This window comes from Mastomys coucha, unplaced genomic scaffold (assembly GCF_008632895.1).
Source record: "Mastomys coucha isolate ucsf_1 unplaced genomic scaffold, UCSF_Mcou_1 pScaffold4, whole genome shotgun sequence".
In the NCBI taxonomy this organism is placed as follows: domain Eukaryota; kingdom Metazoa; phylum Chordata; class Mammalia; order Rodentia; family Muridae; genus Mastomys; species Mastomys coucha.
Window position 1 is genome coordinate 1,460,604 of NW_022196910.1, and position 21,303 is coordinate 1,481,906.

General features: G+C 50.2%; 1 protein-coding gene across 5 annotated transcripts in view; it reads left to right on the plus strand.

The window, feature by feature from the left end:
• The window catches only part of Ap3d1 (adaptor related protein complex 3 subunit delta 1), a 40,859-nt gene that overhangs the window by 9,270 nt on the left and 10,286 nt on the right, over nucleotides 1–21,303 (plus strand). For 4 of the 5 annotated variants that reach the window (XM_031349244.1, XM_031349246.1, XM_031349245.1 and 1 more), the window contains exons 2-15: nucleotides 4,997–5,092; nucleotides 7,042–7,122; nucleotides 7,948–8,028; nucleotides 9,988–10,095; nucleotides 10,776–10,905; nucleotides 13,255–13,394; nucleotides 13,481–13,554; nucleotides 14,090–14,139; nucleotides 15,442–15,491; nucleotides 15,912–15,960; nucleotides 17,507–17,652; nucleotides 17,931–18,310; nucleotides 19,455–19,686; nucleotides 21,024–21,169. In XM_031349244.1, coding sequence (XP_031205104.1) covers nucleotides 4,997–5,092; nucleotides 7,042–7,122; nucleotides 7,948–8,028; nucleotides 9,988–10,095; nucleotides 10,776–10,905; nucleotides 13,255–13,394; nucleotides 13,481–13,554; nucleotides 14,090–14,139; nucleotides 15,442–15,491; nucleotides 15,912–15,960; nucleotides 17,507–17,652; nucleotides 17,931–18,310; nucleotides 19,455–19,686; nucleotides 21,024–21,169 — 1,763 coding nt within the window. Of the gene's footprint in view, nucleotides 1–19; nucleotides 266–4,996; nucleotides 5,093–7,041; nucleotides 7,123–7,947; nucleotides 8,029–9,987; nucleotides 10,096–10,775; nucleotides 10,906–13,254; nucleotides 13,395–13,480; nucleotides 13,555–14,089; nucleotides 14,140–15,441; nucleotides 15,492–15,911; nucleotides 15,961–17,506; nucleotides 17,653–17,930; nucleotides 18,311–19,454; nucleotides 19,687–21,023; nucleotides 21,170–21,303 lie in introns of those variants that run through there. The other variant, XM_031349247.1, reaches the window with a different exon arrangement.

Here is a 21,303-nt window from a genome sequence, read left to right on the forward strand (position 1 = left end):
TACAGTTGGGTACTATTTGACTTCTCCAGGTCTGGCTGCTGCCTTCTTATCAGCCTGGTGAAACAACCATCTTTCACAAAGCCAGCTGGCATGCGGCTCAAGCACATAAGAAGGCCCAGGCAGAATGTTCCACATTAAAGCCAACTTAAACTACACAGTGAGGAATGTTTGGAAAGGCCCGGGCTGTGGTATAGCACCATGATGAGCAGGCAACTGGGCTGTCAAAAGGCTGCCCTGGGCTCCTGAAGAAATGTGTCTGCCCTAGGTTGGTTTGTTGTGTTTTTCCTTTTTCTTCCACCACCACCTTTCAGGGGATTGAACACAGAGGGTCAGCCTTGGTTTTCATTTCCTTTAGAAACAGGAACTCACCGGGCAGCGGTGGCACATGCCTTTAATCCCAGCACTTGGGAGGCAGAGGCAGGTGGATTTCTGAGTTCAAGGCCAGCCTGATCTACAGAGTAAGTTCCAGGACAGCCAGGGCTATACAGAGAAACCCTGTCTCGAAAAACCAAAAAAAGAAAAGAAAGAAAAACCAAAAAAAAAAAAGACGAAGAAGAAACAGGAACTCACACTATAGTCCAGGCTGGCCTTGAACTCAGAGACATCCTCTGCTCTTGCCTTTTAAATACTGGAATGAAAGGGATGAACCTGGAGCCACAGGAGAGACCAGCCCTGTCTTCCAAGACAGAGTTGCAGATCAATGAGGACGGCCTTAGCTGGAAGGAACAATTTTTTTTTCTTTTTTTTCAAGACAGGTTTCTCTATGTAGCCCTGGCTGGCCTCGAACTCACAAATCCGCCTGCCTCTGCCTCCCAAGTGCTGGGATTAAAGGCGTGTGCCCCCACTGCCTGGCGAGGAACAATTTTTTAAAAATATTTCTTGGGGATTGGAGAGATGGCTTAGCAGTTAACGTTTTTTTTTTCTGCTCTTTTTTTTTTTAAAAAGATTTATTTGTTGTTATATGTAATATAATAAGTACACTGTAGCTGTCTTCAGACACACCAGAAGAAGACATTAGACCTCATTACGGATGGCTGTAAGCCACCATGTGGTTGCTGGGAATTGAATTCAGGACCTTCAGAAGAACAGTGCTCTTAACCACTGAGCCATCTCTCCAGCCCTTTTCTGCTCTTCTAGAAGACCCAGGTTTGAGTCCTAGGACCAAACTCATAATCATCTGTAACTGTGTGTGTGTGTGTGTGTGTGTGTGTGTGTGTGTGTGTGTGTGTGTGTGTGTGTGTGTGTGTGTGTGTGTGTTCATGTAAAAATCAAAGGACAGCTTGCAGAGTTGGTTCTCAGGAGCATATCTTTGTTGTTATTGATTTGTTTTGTATTTTGAGATAGTATCACTATACAGCTTTGGCTGGCCTGTAACTTGCTTTGTAAACCAAGCTGGCCACAAACTAACAGAGCTCCTCCATCTGCTTCTGAGTGCCACTATGCCTAGCTGGAAGCTTTATTCCGGCTTCTTTAAGCCCATGCAGGGTGAGAGACTTGTGTAGAAGAAGCTGGCAGAGGCATTGGTGTTTCCTGAGAGTTGTGAAGAAGAGTGCATGTTTGTACACCATGTGTATGGAGTGCCTGCTGAGGCCAGAATAGGGTCCTCTGTAATTGGAGTAAGTCTTTGTGAATGGCCATGTGAGTACTGGGAGTCAGACCCTTGTCTTATGAAAGAGCAGCCTGAGCCCTTATCTGCTGAGTGTCTCAGCTCCATGCTGTTATTGAATTGTGACTTTCTTTTCTTCTTTCTTACTTTTTTTTTTCTGGTTTTTCGAGACAGGGTTTCTCTGTGTAGCCCTGGCTATCCTGGAACTCACTCTGTAGACCAGGCTGGCCTCAAACTCAGAAATCCGCCTGCCTCTGCCTCCCAAGTGCTGGGATTAAAGGCGTGGGCCAGCACTGTCGGTCTTTTTCTTACTTTTGTTTGTTTTTTCTTACTTTTGTTTGTTTTTCGAGACAGGATTTCTCTGTGTAGTCCTGGTTGTCCTGGCTCAATCTGTAAGCCAAGCTAGCCTTGAACTCACAGAGATCCTTCTGCCTCTGCCTCCCAAGTGCTGGGGTTAAATCTGTGCACCACTGCATCAGGCTGTTTGCATTCTTTTCAAGATAGGGTCTCATTACGTAGTCTTGACTATGCTGGAGCTCAATATGTAGCCTAGGCTGGGTTTGAACTCAGATCTACCTGCCACTGCCTCCAGAATGCTGGGTTTTTATGTTTTGTTTTGCTTTGTTTTGTTTTGGAGACAGGGTTTCTCTGTGTAGTCCTGGCTGTCCTGGAACTCACTCTGTAGACCAGGCTGGCCTCATACTCAGAAATCTGTCTGCCCCTGCCTCCCAAGTGCTGGGACTAAAGGCATTTGCCAACACTGCCCGGAAGAATGCTGGATTAAGGGTATGTCTCACCACTCCTGGCTGAAGTGTGTTTCTTGTCTCTCACCAAATCTGGGAGTCACTGTTTTGAAACATAGTTTTCCTCTTGTGTTCTCTGTTCCCTTGGGACTCAGGCTGCACAAACCTCAGCATCTGTGCTGAGGTTATAAAAATTCACTTATGAATTACTTTATATCAGAGCCCTCACACCTGTGTGAGCACTTGGGCAGGTATTCACATACACTGAGTGCAGTGGTGTGCATGTGGCAGCCAGCTCTTGTCTCAGGCACTCCCTGCTATTGCTGATATGATAAGCTAGTTAGTTCATGAGCCCTGAAGCCTCCACCTTCATCATTAGTGCACAGGGATTGCCCATGTGCTGTTGTGACAGATCATGTCTTCAGTTTGCACTGATAGCACTTTACCCACTGAGCTATCTCCCCAGCCTAGCCCTTTCTTTCTCCCTCTCTCCCCCCTCTCTCTTTCTCTCTCTCTCTCTGTCCTTCCCTTTCTTTCTTTCTTTTTTTCTCTTCTTCATTTATTTATTTATTTGCTTTTTCAAGATAGGGTTTCTCTGTATAGCCCTGGCTGTCCTGGAACTCACTCTGTAGTCCAGGCTGGCCTTGAACTCAGAAATCTGCCTGCCTCTGCCTCCCAAGTGCTGGGATTAAAGGCGTGTGTCACGACTGCCCAGCATCTTTTTTTCTTCTTAATATGGGTTTTTTTGAGACAAGGACTTTGCTGTGTACTCCATGCAGTCCTGGAACTCACCACATAACACAGGCTGGCCTTGAATTTGAAGCGATCCTCCTTCCTCAGCCTCCTGTGCTGTGATTACAGGTATGCCTTCCAGACTTGGTTGTTGAGTCACTTTGGGTTGTATGTTGGATAGCAGTGTTTCCCTCCTGAAAACCAGGGGGATATTGTAGGGACTTCAGACATCCAGCTCTTGGGTCCGGCTTGACTCCTGGCGAGTTCTGGGCAGGCACTTGGTTCACTTCTTCAAGCCCCATCCCATGTCCAGCTGACAGTCTGTCCTTTCCACAAAAGTCTGGCCTGAAGTTCGTTCTCTTTTTAGCCATTAACAGCCTGACATCTTTGAAAAGAGATAAAGTCATTCCTGAGGATCCCTGGGTGGCATTTAGTTACTTGAGGCAGGTTGTGATGACATTTGACATTTGTTCCATTGGACTCAGTCTAGATTGTAAAATATTCAGGAAAGTATTCTGATAAGCCAAGCTTGATGGCCCATGTGTGTCATTACATGAGGGAGACAGGAGTTCAAGGCCAGCCCAGTTGCATGGTGATCTAGGTTATATCAGACCCTGTCTTAAAACAAAAAGCCCAGAAGACAAAAAAACAAAAAACAACAAAACTTTTGTCAACAGGGTGTTAACAGCTGTAGTTCTTTCTTTGACCCAATGCCAGAGACTGTCCTGGGCAGTCATGATCCCACAAGCATCCTATTAAGTCTACCTCACAGGGACTTGGGATGGAGCCTGATATCCACAGTTGCCTGGGGAGGGCTCTGAGGTCCAGAGTGTGTCAGCTGTGGGTCAGCTCTGGACTGTATTTGAGGAACAGCAACACTTACTGTCAAAGTCTGGTGGTGGCTACCTGTTTCACTGTCAAGGGAAGACGAAGGCTGGAGCAATGGCTCAGTGGTTAAGAGCACTGACTGTTCTTCCAGAGATCCTGAGTTCAATTCCCAGCAACCACATGGTGGCTCACAACCATCTGTAAGGGGTCCAATGCCCTCTTCTGTTGTGTCTGAAGACAGCTACAGTGTACTTATATAAATATAATAAATAAATAAATCTTTTAAAAAAAAAAAGGCAAGAGCCAGGTTCCTCATTCTTCACACAGCACCTGACACGTGGGAGCTGAGGTGGGGGAATCATTCCATGCCCTGGTATGGGCATACCTCAACACCTCCCCCCTGCTCATGTTATTCTGAGGCTTTGCTTGACTTCATTTGTGCTTGTCCTGGTAGTGGGTAGGAGACACTACCCAGGCCCACATCTGCTCTTCAATGGACTTTGTGCTTCAATTCTCTTGGATCGACCTGTCTGACCCAAGAAGTTGTTTGTTTGGTAGACTTGCTGAGTTTGTGTGGGAGGAGGCCAAGAGTGAATGCTGATGATGAGCGGGGCTATATGAAGCAGCCTATGGGAGGGAAAGGAGATTCAGTGGGCCCTGCAGCATGGGTAGACCAGATAGGCATCAGGCCATACAGTAGAATGTCATATGACTGAAACCACTCTTAGGTCCAAAATAGTTCACCTTCACCTAGCTAAAGGCTGTCACCTAGAGCAGTCACTGTGGCCCCTCTCAGCTCCTCATGTTCACTCCCACCTCTAAGAGTCTCCTGTTGTAGCTATTTCCTACCAGTGGAGAATAGGTGCCCAGTTGGGCTTTGAGAGACAGCTCAGGAGAGCATGCTTGCCTGGCATGCACCAGCCCTGGTTCAGGTCCCCATGCTGCAGAGAGAAGGAAAAGAAAGCTGCCAGGTCTCTATGCATCCAAGCTGGCTGGAACTGTCCGTCATCCTCCCCCTGAGCACCTGCTGACTGCCAACAGCCAGGCCACACTGATTCTTGCACTTGACACTGCTGTCTCCAATCAGGCCAAGTACATCTCCCAGTGCATCGATGAGATCAAGCAGGAGCTGAAGCAGGACAACATCGCTGTGAAGGCCAATGCTGTCTGCAAGCTCACCTATGTGAGTGCCTCCTCTGTCGCCTCACCTGCCTACCTGTCTATCATCTATCCATCAGACATTGCTGCTGTGCGCAGCACAAGGTTCATGCAGAGTCCTGCCTGATGCTTCTGTTGCGGGTACAGGCTGGGCATGTGGTGAGGGGCTGGGGATCCTAGTAGGGAACCTCTGACTCTGAACCATCCTTATTGGCTGCGTGTGTGTGTGAATGTGACTGCCCTCTGCCTCCATTCCTCCTTAGAGTGGGAGGCAGCATACCATGTTGGGTTCTTAGTACTGGAGTATGTATGCCACAGGGGTGGCACTGGATACTTCACTCTCTTTTGCAAAAGAACTTGCCCTTTTTTTAATCTTGTTTATCTTTGGGACAGGGTTTCTCTGTGTGGTCCTGGCTGTCCTAGAAATCACTCTGTAGACCAGACTGGCTTTAAACTGAGAGATTCCCCTGCCTCTGCCTCCCACAGGAGGCATTAATAGCCATGCCAGCTCTTTTAATTTTTAATTGCATGCCCATTCTTTCTTTCTTTGCTGTGTATGCCAAGTATGCCATGGTGCTTGTATGAAGGATAATTCTCAGGGCCTGTTTTTTTTCCACTATTCAAGAGGCAGGACTTGAACTCAGTTCATTAGGTTTGGCAGTAGGTACCTTTACCTAGCCCTCTTCCTTTTGAAACAGTGCTTGGATTGAATTCAGAGCCTAGTACCTTTGAGGCAAGTGCTCTACCTCTTCACACACTGTTTTGGTTTTTTTTTCCTGTTTTTTTTTTTTTCTGTGTGTGTGTGTGTGTTTTCGAGACAGGGTTTCTCTGTATAGTCCTGGCTGTCCTGGAACTCACTCTGTAGACTAGGCTGGCCTCGAACTTAGAAATCCGCCTGCCTCTGCCTCCCAAGTGCTGGGATTAAAGGCGTGCACCACCACCGCCCAGCTTTTTCCTGGTTTTTGACACAAGGTTTCTTTGTGTAGCCTTGACTGTCCATGAACTCACTTTGTAGACTAGGCTGACCTTAAATTAAAGTCACAGAGATTCTCTTGCCTCTGCCTTCCAAGTGCTGGGAATAAAGGTGTGCATTACTATGCCTGGCTATTTAATTAATAAATTTATTTATTTATTTTCTTTTTGTTTTTTTTTTCGAGACAGGGTTTCTCTTTGTAGCTCTGGCTGTCATGGAACTCACTCTGTAGACCAGGCTGGCCTCAAACTCAGAAATCCACCTGCCTCTGCCTCCCAAGTGCTGGGATTAAAGGCATACACCACCGCTGCCAGGCTTTTATTTAAATTTTTAAAAGGCCTGTTTTACAAATATTGCTATTTTGCCTGAGTGTATATCTGTAGCATGTGTGACCTCAGTTGGCTTGAATCTTTAGTCCTTCTACCTTAAATTTCCATCACAGACAAGCTTAGATCACAGACAACATAGCTATATGCCATGATATTGGGACTTCATATGGTAGCACGTTCTCTGTCATGATTGTTCATCATCTTTTAGTGTTCTGTGAACTTGTTCCTTTAGACTTAGATATTCCACAGTCTTTTTCCCTTGGTAATTTCTTTTTAAGTGCTAGATTGGAAACCCAATCTCTCAAGCTTGCGAAGCAGGACTCTCCTGCTGAGCCAAGCCCCTAGCCCCTCCCTGGGGGATGCTAGGCAGGGCTCCACCCATAAGGATCTCTCCTCTCTCTCTCTCTCTCTCTCTCTCTCTCTCTCTCTCTCTCTCTCTCTCTCCCTCTTTCTCTCTCTCTCTCTCTCTCTCAACCACCTCCAGCTTTGTCAGAGCCATTTATTGAAAAGAGGATATAAAAGTCCCCAGGGGTTTGTGATGGATGAAGTTTCTGTGTTCAGACTGAATGTATCTTGTTCTTCCACATGTGGTGTGAATGTACTGGTTGTGGCTACAACCTTTGCCCCTGCGTCTCAAGAGTACTAATCACATTCACCATCTTCCCTTAACAGTTACAGATGCTTGGGTACGACATCAGCTGGGCTGCCTTCAACATCATTGAAGTCATGAGTGCCTCCAAGTTCACATTCAAGGTGAGGACCTAGGATTCACAGCAGGCAGGTGTGCTGTGTGTGAGGCCCCTGAGGGAGGAGGGGTCCTCCAGCATGGGAGTATCCTTGAGTGTATGTCCTCTAGGCAGAGGCCCTGCTATTGAGGTATGAGACCTATCTCTGCCTACTGAGTGTTGGAATTAAAGGCATGTGCCACCCCACATGGCTTTAACAGTGTTTTGTCAGGGCTACTGTTGTTTTCAGTCTCCCATGCTGTGGACTGGCTTCAAATCCCCTGTAGTTAGGTGGGTCCTGAATTGAATACCAGTCTTCTGTCTCTGCCCCTTGAATGCTGCAGTAACAGACCACGCTACTGTGCCCAGCAGTGGTGGTGTTTGATTGGAGCATACTTGGCTAAGGCTGATCAGCACTGCTGTCCCAAGGGCTCTTATAACCTGGTTGTAGGTTCATTGTCATGACTGGTCATTTCCCAGCCTCTGGTTGACAAAGATGAGCACACCGATCCCTTTAGACATTTTCTCTTGTTACTTGTCTTATTCCGCAAGTGTGTACCATATAATGCTGAGAGCACCCAGGCCCTAAGCAAGCCACTTGAAGGATGGAATGGTACATCATGAGAACCAGGGTGCTGCCTCCCCATACACACGTGTGTACAGCAGTGAAGCTAGACCTGTCTGCATGTGCACTAGGGGAGGATGCTTCAGATCCCTGTGTCCCAGTGCTCACTCAGGTGGAGATCCAGGTGTGCTGCTGCTGTCACCCTCACTGTCTCCAGGTGTTTGTTGAGTGCTCCTGGTGGGGCTTTAGGTAGCTCTGGCTCTGACACTGTGGCTGTTGACTCTGCAGCGTGTCGGCTACCTTGCAGCCTCCCAGTGCTTCCACGAAGGTACCGATGTCATCATGCTGACCACCAACCAGATCCGAAAGGTAGGCCTTGATGCTTTCCTGCCACTCAAGTGAGCCACAGAAGATCAGCTGACGGTCCCACCTGCCTGGGGTAGCTTTTCAAGGCTTTGTCACTCATATCCCATTTCTCAGCAGATGAGAGATCTGGCCTCAGCAAGCATGGGCCTTCACACTCTAGAGGGCTTCGGTCTGGCGTACACGCCCCTCCTCCCTTCCCTGCTTAATGCGTACTGCTACAGCCTATCCCTGTCCACACTAGGTTCCCGGCTGCTGGCTCTCAGGCCTCTAGATGGTCAGTGAGGGAGTGTGAGTGTGTAAGGAGGGAGTGTGTGAGGGAGGGAGTGGGTCAGTCCTCCTTGTGGTGAAGACCACAGGGTACTGGCTGCTCTTTCTGTTTCAGCCCCTTTATAATTCCTGTCATAAAGCACACCCCTCTGGCCGGGCGTGGTGGCGCACGCCTTTAATCCCAGCACTTGGGAAGCAGAGACAGGCGGATTTCTGAGTTCGAGGCCAACCTGGTCTACAGAGTGAGTTCCAGGACAGCCAGGGCTACACAGAGAAACCCTGTCTCGAAAAACCAAAAAAAAAAAAAAAAAAAAAAAAAAAAAAAAAAAGCACACCCATCTGTTCTCAAATGCTGGAGCAAGGGCAGGACTCCCTCAGTGTGAGCTGGCAGGTGTGTGTTGTAGGCAACTGTCAGGTGGAAGAGGAATGAATATGGGAGGCACAGTAGCATAGCTAATGGTGCTGATGAAGATAGAGTCTGGCTGAGGGCAGGACTGAATGGTGTCATGCTGCAAGCCACTTGGGCAGTGTTCTCTGGGTTATAGGGTCAGGCAGGAGGCCTGGGTGAACCAGAGCTACTTGTAGGAGCAGATACCTGAGCTGACCAGGCCTTTGAGAAGAGCAAGGGTCTGAGTGATTAGGGCCCTTTAAAGGAGACTCCTGAGTGCTGCTCCTGCATGCGTGACCTTATGAGAAGAAGCTGGACTTGAGTGGCCAGGCTCTGGGAGGACTGGACATGTGGCCTAGGAGGAAGGGGAGTGGGCTTCAGAGTGAGCAGGTTGGTTAAGGCTGAGGCTGGCTCTGGCCACAACAGCATCTCACTGTCTGTATGCCTGCAGTGTATGAGGCTGTGGGTTAGACCTTCCTCTCTAAGACGCAGGAACTCAGCTCCCTAAGAGAAGGTGTCCTACTACTGAGGATAGCAGTAACTTGCTGATGTCCTGGTTGGGACCTGTGCCCACACAGCAGGGCACGTGTCCCAGGCCTCTGCAGCTGCTGTGTAGTCTGGAACAGCCTGGGATCTGGGCATGGGGTTCTTAAGGCCAAGCTCCAGGCCATCTCTGTGTGTCTTCCTGATGTGCTTTCCTACTAGGGGGCAGTGTTTTCATTGATTCCACTGCTTTCCTTTCTGTTTTCTGTCCCTTTGGGGGATGGCACTGCAAATTTTGGGTACTGAAGACAAAGGGCAGATCATAGATTCTGATGCTGTTTGAGCCGGGCAAAGGCCCTAAAACTCACAACATCCTGTTAATAATCATGAGGCCAGCACTCTGAGCATGCCCCATGTACAACATAACTGAGGTTTACCCTCTAGCAACAGGTACACTGCCTTAGAGTGGGCAGTCAGGACCCTGGGAGGAAGTTGTCTCAGTCTTCTGCCTCGGGCCCTATATTAGAAGGATGAACTCAGTATTGGCCCAGAGCATCTCAGATCAGAACAGCCAAAGGACTGTTCCTGGTATCATGGAGGGGTTGCTGAGTAGAGAAGGTCCCTATAGCATTGCCAGGAACCAGGAAGTTGTCCAGGAGTTGTGTTCCCAAGGAGCCCAGAGACCTGGTGGCTTCCACACAGAGCTTTGACCTGTGTTCCAGTTCTTGGTGACAGTAGAGGAGCTGTGACAGGCTCCCTCATACTGGGCTACAGACAGATAGTCCCAAGGAACTGCCACTGACCTTCCTGTTGTCCCCTTTCAGGACCTGAGCAGCCCCAGCCAGTACGACACTGGAGTGGCACTGACTGGTCTGTCCTGTTTTGTCACCCCAGATCTTGCCAGAGACCTGGCAAATGACATCATGACCCTGGTGAGTTTCTGTGTGCCTACATCACTATTTACCTTCATCCATTGATGCCCAGAACCCTGTATTGAGCCCTTGCTCTGAGGAGGCAGGAAGGCCCTCAGAGCGGCTGCTGTGTACCTGGGATAGATGGGACAGAGCGAAAGTCAGCTTTGCTCTTTCCTGGTTTGTCCTCTGGATCCTGCCTGGTGGTCTAAAAGCTGAATACCATGAGGGGGCAGAGCCCACTGCCACCATCCAGATCTAGCAGGTACCTATTGTAAACAGAGCTCCACTGGGACCCTCCATGCCCATCCACCCCTTTGTGGTGACTGCAGCTGGTGGGACAGATTGCCCGGCCCACTGAGTAGATGTAGATAGAGCTTGTGAGGCTTTCCCTGTGGACTAGAGAGCTCGTAGGATCTGCACGGAGCGCCCCCTGGAGCCTGATGGGCTAAAGGGTAACCCCACCACCAGTGCCAGTGCAGAGACTGTCCTGGAGGAGGCTTGAGTGAGGGCAGCCTGGGAACAGGGCCACACATTATAACCTTATAACCAGATCCACTTTCACAGTGACTGCATCCTCCTATGGGCTTAGCACCTCTTAAGGCAGGCAGGTACAGAGGGCAGGAGCAGGGAGTGAGGTGTGGAAGAGTCATAGGTGCTGGCCAGGTAAGTGAGTCTCCAGCTACCCTCTGTCCCCACAGATGTCTCACACGAAGCCGTACATCAGGAAGAAGGCAGTGCTGATCATGTACAAAGTGTTCCTCAAGTACCCCGAGTCGCTGCGTCCTGCCTTCCCCCGGCTTAAGGAGAAGCTGGAGGACCCAGACCCAGGTTGGTGACAGGAAGCTCTGCCCAGCCAGCTCCTGGGAGGATGGGAGGATGGGGGATAGTGGGAACATAGATTTGGGTCCCTGCTGCAAATCTCCTTTGAATTGCGTTGGTGATGGGCTGACAGCCACAAGACATAGTACACAGAGTTAGTTGAGACTCCCCATGGCTCACAGGTTCCTTGTCTGAGTGGATAGTCAGGTCCAGCACAGCCAGCTAATTATGAAGTCAGTAGGGCCCCGGGGCCCCTGGGAGCTGTGCAGCTGTGGCAAGTGAGCAGTCAGTTTTGCCATCTCCCACCTCTGCAGAGTTGACTGAGCAGGATAGGGCACTGTAGACCTTACATCCAGCAAGCCCAGAAGCCCTGAGGGGCTGGGGAGTTTATGTCATTTGTTTAAAATTGTGGTCATTTAGGATTTGGGTACATGAGTACCTCCTCTGTGACACACACAGCTAGATTGATGACTATGTCCCTCATGGGCTTGTGCTGCCTGGTGTTCTGGAAGCAACATCCTGAGACAAGGGCTGTAGCGAGTCTGTATGGTCTGTGTTCGAAGCCCACTCTCAGGCTGTGTGTGAGTCAGAGAAGTGGGAGGAGATGAGTAAGGGGTCATGTCATGGTGGCCTGAGAAACAAACACTCAGTCAGGCCTGCTGAGAGGAGCAAACTTCCCAGTTGAGCAGGCCACATAGCCCAGGATAGGCCCTAGGGGGCAAAGCATACCATCAGATCCGTAAGATTGGGGTACAAGGGACCCACCTTGCATTTTACTCATGGGGCACATGAGTGTTTTGCAGATCCTGAGTCTTCAAAGTAAGAGGCTCGCCGGGCTGTGGTGGCGCATGCCTTTAATCCCAGCACTTGGGAGGCAGAGGCAGGTAGATTTCTGAGTTCCAGGACAACCAGGGCTACACAAAGAAACTCTGTCTCGGAAAGACCAAAAAAAAAAAAAAAAGGAATAGTTTTGTTTTAATCCCAGGTGTGGTATGGGATATAGGGCTGCTTCTGGAGTGTTCGTAGCAGCTGGCTATAATTTGCCTCGTGCTCTACTAGAAGTGTGCTTTTACCAGCTGCAGATAGTTTCTGTGATTGTATAATGTTGGGAATTATGGGGACTTTTCAGAGGGTATATAAATGCTAGGGCCCTATCTTATTTAGAGTTTTACTGCTGTGAACAGACACCCTGACCAAGGCAACTCTTACAAGGACAACATTTAATTGGGGCTGGCTTACAGGTTCAGAGGTTCAGTACATTATCCTCAAGACAGGAGCATGGCAGCATCCAGGCAGGTGTGTACAGGAGTTCTATATCTCCTGCCGAGAGTTCTACATCTTCATCTGAAGGCTGCTAGCAGAATACTGGCTTCCAGGCAGCTAGGATGAGGGTCTGAAAGCCCATGCCCACAGTGACACACCTACTCCAACAGGGCCACTCCTTCTAATAGCACCACCCCCTGGGGCGAGCATATACATCACAGACCTGGAGAGGAGGGATGGGTTGTTGTTGGTCTCCTTTTGTTATAAAGAAGAAATAAGAAAAAAGCTAGATATCCTGACGGCAAATATCAAACTTGTTCGGAGGAACACCATGTGGAGAAGGGTAAAAAAGAAAGAAGAACCCACAGAGTAGCAAATGCCGCCTACACCACTCAGGTCTTAAGAGGCTTAGAGTTCATTGGAGTTGTTCACATAAGCATGGGCAACCTAAGGATGCCTATGCCAGAGAAGAGTCTCCTTCCTACATCCGTACCCAATCAGAGAGAGGTACAGCTGGAGACAGTTCAGTGGTTAGAGCACTGGCTGCTCTTGCAGAGGACCCAGGTTAAGTTCTCAGCACCCACATGGTGGCTCACAGCCATTTATAGCTCCAGATCCAGGGGACCTGACACCCTTTTCTGGTCTCCAGGCTCTGCACACATGTAGTGCACAGGTGTACATGCCAGCAAATACTTACAAAAAGTAAATCTTACTTAAAGTGGCACGGTATAAAAAAATCATGTCTATACTAAGCAAGAGCAGTGTTTCCTCAGGTCCCCTCTGTTCAGAGCAGTCCAGGAACTGTTTACTGTGCCACGTGCCTGGGGTTCTAGCTAGCCATGTGTTCATGGTGACAATCTTCTAGTGTGTCCTTAGGCTTCCACAGCCCTGTAGCACATGTTCTTGTTGTCCAGGGTCTATGCCCTGTAGATAGGGAAGCCTCCATTGCTGTGATAGAGATGTCCTGCTCTGTGGGTATCATTGTTATTGATGGCGACAGTCCCGAAAACAGGGATGCCCTTGTTGGCAGAGATACCACCTTGGTAGTAGAATGTTCCACTCTTTGCTGATGTGAACCCCTCTCTTGGTCCTCAGGGGTACAGTCTGCGGCTGTTAATGTCATCTGCGAGCTGGCGCGCCGCAACCCTAAAAACTACCTGTCTCTGGCCCCACTGTTTTTCAAGCTCATGACATCCTCCACCAACAACTGGGTCCTTATCAAGATCATCAAACTGGTAAGCGCTGAGGGATGGGGTGTGTGCTGGGTCTGGGTTCATGGTCTACAGTCATCCTGGTGACCATAGCACTCCTGTTCCTATAGTTCGGTGCCCTGACTCCCCTGGAGCCCAGGCTGGGCAAGAAGCTAATCGAGCCTCTCACCAACCTCATTCACAGGTAGCTACTCCTTGGCTGCCACCCCTGGGCAGGAACATTGTTGCCACTCTGACACGATCACTGTCCACCATACCCTCCTGTCTCATTGACCAAAGCTACACGTTAGTCTGTTTCTTTTTCTTTTTTCTTTTTGAGGCACATTTTGGTTTGTAGCCCAGGATTGCCTGGGATTCACAAAAATCCCCTGGGAGCTGGGATTTAAGTGTGCACCATTACACTCAGTTGAGTTGGCCATGTACTCACACCGAGCCCCTTCACCATCCTGGGGCCCCAGAGCTGTTCCATATCCCTCTGAACTGATCTCTGGAAGGGTGGTACCAGAGGAGCTGCAGGCCATCATGGCACACACAGGGACAGAATTGGGGGTGGGAGAAGTCAGTGTTGGGCTGCATTCCCTGCCTGAGAAGAGCCACAGTAATCATTATGGTGTCACTGGGCTTTAGAAGGGTGGCAATGGTACCCATTCCATGGAGCCTAGCAGTGTGACCTTGTGTGTGCCACTTGAACTGGGTCCTCATTTCTTCCTTTCTCTCAGCACCTCTGCCATGTCCCTGCTGTACGAGTGTGTGAACACCGTAATTGCTGGTAAGTGTGCTGACTGCCCTGCTAGGAGGGCACAGGCTTCAACACAGGCTCTTTGGCTGCTACTGCGCTGAGAGGCCTGAGCAGTAGGACCCAGAGCATCCCCTGGATGAGGCAGCTAGTTGTTCCCTGCCCAAGTCCTCTTCTACAGTGTTGGCATAAACTCAGGTCTCTGCATGGCTTATTCCCAGCCCTTCCTCAGGACCCCCTTCCTCAGGACCCTTTGCAAATTTGAGAGGTTATCCCCCAGCTGAGGACAGAGCCCAAGGCCCAGAGGTGTCTGCTTTGCAAGCAACATCCCATTTTCTAGGCCTCCATGTTTCTCCAGCAGAACTGAGATGAAACAGTTATTTCAACCACAGATACACAGGAGCAGAGCTGAGAGGTGGCGGTATGATCACTTTGAAGGCATAGGGAATTGAGTGCAATATACAGCATGCACATTAAAGGTCATGGCTGGGCTTTGTAACCCTAGCACTGGGAAGGCAAAGAGGCAGATCCCTGGAACTTACTGGCAGCCACTTTAGCCAGTCAGTGAGTTCCAGGATCAGCAGGAGAACCTGGCTCAAAAAAAAACAGGTAGGAAGGATTGCAGAGGAGGCCTGCTCTTTACCTTTGTTTTCACACACATGCACACGCACGTGCAACATACCTGGAGAGTTAGAACGTGGGCCCACTACCCTTGGGCTTATGATTGGAACATTGCCTTACTCCCCTGCTATCCTCCCTGGGTGGAGGGAACAGGAAGAGGGAAGGTGCCTTGAAGATGTGAGCTCTGAGATAAGGCCTTAAGGCCACAGTGATCACAGGGGGGTCCCCAGGTCATATGGCTATCCTGCATACCCCAGTGACAGGACCCGGCTGTCAGCCACAGGAAGAGCAGGTGGGGTTTCGGTGGGGTTTATGGAGTGAGCACATTCCATGTCCCATCTGTAGCCTATGATGCATGGAGAAGTATTGTCATCTGAAAGCTCCCTAAAACCATGAGCATTCAGGGTTCTTGAGGGGTCTCTGGCCTACTCTGCCCAGCATGGTTCTGTACTCCAGATCCCAGAGAGGAATAGGAGCTGTGTGATCCTGTCCTAGGTACCAGTACTCTAGGTCTAAGAACCACTCCTGTTTGGGAGGATGGGAGACTCAGGCCAGATCCCATGGCTTCCCAAGTCCAACTTGTCCATCTGCCTTCTGAACATGCAGCATCAAGCCTCCTGTGAGCCAGGCAGCCAGCTCCCTGTTGGTGGGATGGGTCAGTAGGGTGTCATTGTCTGACCTAGGGGCATTAACCTCAACCTCCATGTGTCCCAGTGCTCATCTCACTGTCTTCCGGGATGCCCAACCACAGCGCCAGCATCCAGGTGCGTCCTTCTCCGGGCCTGTGCTGATCAGCACAAGTGGGGCTCCTCAGCCAATCTGGAAATGATTGTAGTGGTCACCTCCAAATTCATTTTTCTTGACCAGCTCAAGCATGGAGGAAGTCCTCTAGCCCCAGCCCTCCCACAGGCACCTCCTTCTCCCACCTGCCCTGTGGTGACTGAGTCAGCCTGCCTGGGCAGCTGCTGTGGACACTTTGTGTGCCCCCAGTACTTGCTCCCTTGCTCCCATTTGTCCTCACCGGCACCTACCAATCCACTTAGTCATGTTTAGCAGGGTCCCCAGAGCAAAGGCTGTAGTCAGCTGCCCTCCCTGTCCCCAGACGCATGCTCTTGATCAGGGCTGGTGGTGGGCTGCCAGGCATGGTGGTGGGGTGCAGACCAGTGTGGCTTTCCTCCTCTCAGCTATGCGTTCAGAAGTTGAGGATACTGATAGAAGACTCCGACCAGAACTGTAAGTCACTGCTGTCTTCCCTGGCTATCACCCCTGAGTGCCATGCCTGGAATTCAGCGATCTCACACCTAGAAGACCAAATGCTCCTGGGCCCTCTGCCTTCTGCTGTGCTCATGTTGATTCAACTGGAGGGCTTTGTGGATAAAGTGGTAGCACTCATGGCAGTCTGGCTAGTCTTGCCCTGAGCCCCAGGGAAGCATGAAGCAACCCACCACTCCCTTCCTTATGTCCCCACACTGTTCTCTGCTTAAACCTGCTCCAAAATGGGGGCAGCATCAGTGTGATCTGCTGCTTACCAGACTAAATGGCAGGCTGTTGTCTTCTACCCTGTTCTTACCTTAAAGCCAGGCCTGACAGACTTCCTCATAGGGCCCAGAGGCTCACACCCCTGCTTCCCATCACAGTTTCAGCAGCTCTCATGTCCATGCTGTTGGAAAGCATCTCTGAGCCATCCATCTCTTGATGTGACTACCTCAAAACCTGTGGCTTATGCTTCAGCCTCTCTCTTAATTTTTCATGAGACCTGCACTGGGCCAGCAGCCACTATCATTTTGGTGATCAATAACCTTTAGAGCTTGTGGGCAGGGTCCTCAGACACAACATCATTGGAGTTCTTTTTTTTTTTTTTTTTAAGATTTATTTATTTCATGTATGTGAGTACACTGTTGCTGTCTTCAGACACACCAGAAGAGGACATCAGATATCGTTACAGATGGTTGTGACCCACCATGTGGTTGCTGGGAATTGAACTCAGGACCTTCAGGAGAGCAGTCAGTGCTCTTAACCACTGAGCCATCTCTCCAGCCCCTGGGGCTCTTTTTTTCTTTCATTTTTTTCTTTAACTTTTTCGGCTGTCCTAGAACTCATTCTGTAGACTAGGCTGGCCTGAACTCACAGAGGTCCATCACCTGCCTCTGCCTCCTGAGTGCTGGGATGAAAGGTATACAACACTATTCCCAGCAGCGTTCTTTTTTTTTTTTTAATATGAATTTTTTTTAAAGATTTATTTATTATTATATCTAAGTACACTGTAGCTGTCTTCAGACACACCAGAAGAGACTGCCAGATCTCATTACAGATGGTTGTGAGCCACCATGTGGTTGCTGGGACTTGAACTCCGGGCCTTCGGGAGAGCAGTCAGTGCTCTTAACTGCTGAGCCATCTCTCCAGCCCCTTAATATGACTTTTTTAAGTTAATTGTAAGTTTTTGTCATTCATAATTGTGTGTGCGTGTGTGGGTGTGTACTTAGGAAGGCCAGTGCCTGTCGAGACAGGAGCTTATAATGCTCTGGAGCTGGATTTACAGTCCTGTTCCATCAATTTCCAGAGGTCTGTGCCTGTAGACCATGTTGTGAGAGGTTGGGGTACATGGCCTCCACCTTGGCTTCCTGGGGTGAGGTGGGGCTCACAAAACTGACCATCAGCTGCAGGCAGCACCAACTAGGACCCCAGTGGCTGGAGATGGTGACGTACTCCCACTGATGCACCCATGGATCGTGGTATTGCACTTGCTGTCCCCAAGCTAATGGCCACATGGTCTTCACAGTAAAGTACCTGGGGCTGCTGGCCATGTCTAAAATCCTGAAGACACACCCCAAGTCTGTGCAGTCCCACAAGGACCTGATCCTGCAGTGCCTGGATGACAAGGACGAGTCCATCCGCCTGCGTGCCCTTGACCTGCTCTATGGAATGGTATGTGTCCCTGTGGCCAGGATGGGTGCCCTGGGAAGCTTCAGTACTTGGGTCATTCCTATGCACACTGGAATAGCAGCCTGACCCTGCTGCGGTCAGCCAGTGACACTTGTCCGGGCCATAGGGAATGGAACTGGGTACTCAATACGAGACTCTCTGTCACTCTGGACTGATACAATTCTGCTGTCTTGGAAGGAAGCTATCCCTTTTCGGCCCGTGGGTTCCATCTTGGTTGTCAGTGTTCATGGCTGGCCACATCTTCCCCTCTGCTCTCACAGGTATCCAAGAAGAACCTGATGGAGATTGTGAAGAAGCTCATGACCCACGTGGACAAGGCTGAGGGTACCACCTATCGTGACGAACTGCTCACCAAGATCATTGACATCTGTAGCCAGTCCAACTACCAGCACATCACCAACTTCGAGTGGTACATCAGCATCCTCGTGGAGTTGACAAGACTAGAGGGCACCCGCCATGGCCACCTCATTGCTGCACAGATGCTAGATGTGGCCATCCGGGTCAAGGCCATTCGCAAATTTGCTGTGTCCCAGATGTCTGCGCTGCTTGATAGTGCCCACCTGGTAGCCAGCAGCACCCAACGCAACGGTATCTGTGAGGTGCTCTATGCTGCTGCCTGGATCTGCGGGGAGTTCTCAGAGTGAGTCAGTGTGGCCCTTGGAGGTAGCCTAGTGGGGGAACATGTAGGCAGACAATGCCTGACAATGGTCACTCCTGGGCAGCTTTGCCCAGGTGATTGCCTGTCTTTCTATGGAGTGGCGTGGCCAGTTTGGGTCACACTGGCTGTGGAGAAGGTACCCTCTAGACCATGAAGCAGTTCTGTTCTGCTTTAGGTGACTTTCAAGCTGGCCTAGTTGCCACCCTCAGAGCCAGGCCTCAGCATACAGTGCTGATAGTGAGCTCCTCACGCCAGGCTCCAGGACTGTTTAGGTGGGTAGGCTGGGGTGCTACAGCATCTCTATTCCACCTCTCACACATGCTCAGAGGACACAGGACACCTGTGATGGAGAGAGGTGTGGATTTGTTGTCAAATGGTAAACTCAGTCTGTCATAGAAGTCTCCTGGGGAGCACATTTCTCTGGAAAACCCACAAAATTTGCCCAGCACCTTCCCCTGCCCCAGAGTTCAGCCCACGGAGGCTGCATATAAGATGCCCTTTGAAGACCCAGTGGGAGCCTCTTCTCTGAACTCCACAGGACAGCACACACATGGGTACCAGGAGAAGTTAGTGATGAGGGTTCAGTTTTTGTGGTGCTAGAAATTGAACCCAAGGTCTCGTTCATAAGAGGCAAATGCTCATTACCAAGAACAAATCGATGGCAGCAAGTCAGCCATATAGGTCACGTGGGTCCTCTGCCCTCTGTGTCTATTACTAGTGGTAGTCACATCTTTGCTATTGTTTCCTTTTTTTTTTTTTTTTAAATTTTATTTCATTTTATGTGTTCATCATTGCTCTCTTCAGACACATCAGGAGAGGGCATCAGATCCCATTACAGATGGTTGTGAGTCACCATGTGGTTGCTGGGATTTGAACTTAGGACCTCTGGAAAAGCGGCCAGAGCTCTTAACCACTGAACCATCTCTCCAGCCCTTGTTATTGCTTCTTAACAGTGCTCTTTTGTGGAACTCACAGTTCTTGGTTTCCCACTTCTACACAGTGAGAGCAGGTGTCCCAAGGTTTTAAGTTAGCTGAGAATCCTAGCTCCCATGTTGCCTGGCCTGACTGACTTGTGAGATGGGTCTGTGGGTATGCTCAGTAGCCTCATGCAGCCCCTGTCTCCCAGGCACCTACAGGGGCCCCAGCAAACCCTGGAGGCCATGCTGCGGCCCAAGGTCACCACACTGCCCGGCCATATCCAGGCCGTGTATGTGCAGAACGTGGTAAAGCTGTACGCGTCCATCCTGCAGCAGAAGGAGCAGGCCGCCGACACTGAGGCTGCACAGGAGGTCACCCAACTACTGGTGGATCGGCTGCCGCAGTTTGTACAGAGCGCCGACCTGGAGGTGCAGGAGCGGGTAAGGCTGCAAACTGGGGATTCTGCTCACAGCTGAGACTAATCTTAACCTAGCAGTGGCCGTGGCTCATGCTTGTGGGCACATCCAGGGCTGGCATGTGTCAGGCAGTAGTACAAGGATGCCCACCCACACCTCACACCCAAGAGGTCCTCTAACCAGGCAGCCTCCTAAAGGTTCCACAGCTCCCTGCACAGCATCTCGAACCCCAGTGGTGTTGCCAGTGACACTCTGGAGACACCCTTGACCCCCTTTCCAGGTCCTTGTCCCCAGCAGAGCCAGTAGATGGGAGAGATTTTTCTTTTTCCAAAATGAGTTGTTTGAGTCTCTATCCTAGCTCTGCCCACCTGGGGCTTGGGGTTAATGAGTAGGGACTGGGTGTGGATGGGCCTGAGAGCCTGGGTAGGAGATGGTGTGGGTAGGCAGAGTTCTACTGCTATCGTGGAAGAGCTCGTTTGGGACCGTCTTTGTCTGTTTGTTCTAGGGTAGGGCTTGAACCAGGAGCTTGTGTGTGTCGGGCATGTGCTGTGTCACTGAGTCCTGGGCTGACACCTGAGTATTAGGGCTCAGTGGCCAAGGCTGCTTTTGGCACCCCGTGGTAATATAGGCTGTTACTGATCCAGGTGCCATGTGGCTTCTGCTAGGTCTCGGAAGACCCTCCTTTGAAGAGGTTGGGTCTGGGTGGTAATTCATCCATGGTTGAACTGTCCCGGGCTGAGCCCTATGGGGAATATGAACCCACACTGAGCCACACCTTCATGTTTGTTGGGATTGATTGGGCAGCATGATAGCAAGAGCTGCCAGCCGGGCGGTGGTGGCGCACGCCTTTAATCCCAGCACTTGGGAGGCAGAGGCAGGTGGATTTCTGAGTTCGAGGCCAGCCTGGTCTAGAGAGTGAGTTCCAGGACAGCCAGAGCTACACAGAGAAACCCTGTCTTGAAAAGAAAGAAAGAAAGAAAGAAAGAAAGAAAGAAAGAAAGAAAGAAAGAAAGAAAGAAAGAAAGAGCGAGCTGCCTAGTGTGTCTGGAGCTGTGTTCAGCTGTGTACAGCTGTGTCTGCGCAAAATTACAGCCAGCACAGGACTGAGTGGCCATAGGTGGCTCCATAGGAGGTGATATTACATGTAGTCTTCTCCATTTGAGCTGAACTCCCTCCTGTTCTGACCGTGATAGGCTTATCTTTCCTTGTCTCAGATAGTCACAGACATAACTAGGTCTATAGCTGATCTACATGGATAGAGGCCAGGGACCAGCATTCGATGCTCAGATACCTGGCCGAGTCCTCTCCAAGTGGCTGAGTGGCACTGGACAGGCACCCACTCTTGGCTGTTGCTCTCCTAGGCATCTTGCATCCTGCAGCTGGTCAAGCATGTACAGAAGCTGCAAGCAAAAGGTGTGCCGGTGGCTGAGGAAGTGAGCGCCTTGTTTGCTGGTGAACTGAACCCTGTGGCCCCCAAGGCCCAGAAGAAGGTCCCAGTTCCTGAAGGGTGAGGATTGGGAATGTGGAAGAGTGATGGCTGGAGCCATTGAAATGGTTCCTGATCTAGGAAACTAGAAAAGGGTTTTCACATCCTATGACCTGCCATCAGCCAGAGTGACAAGAAATGGTCCCGAGGACTAA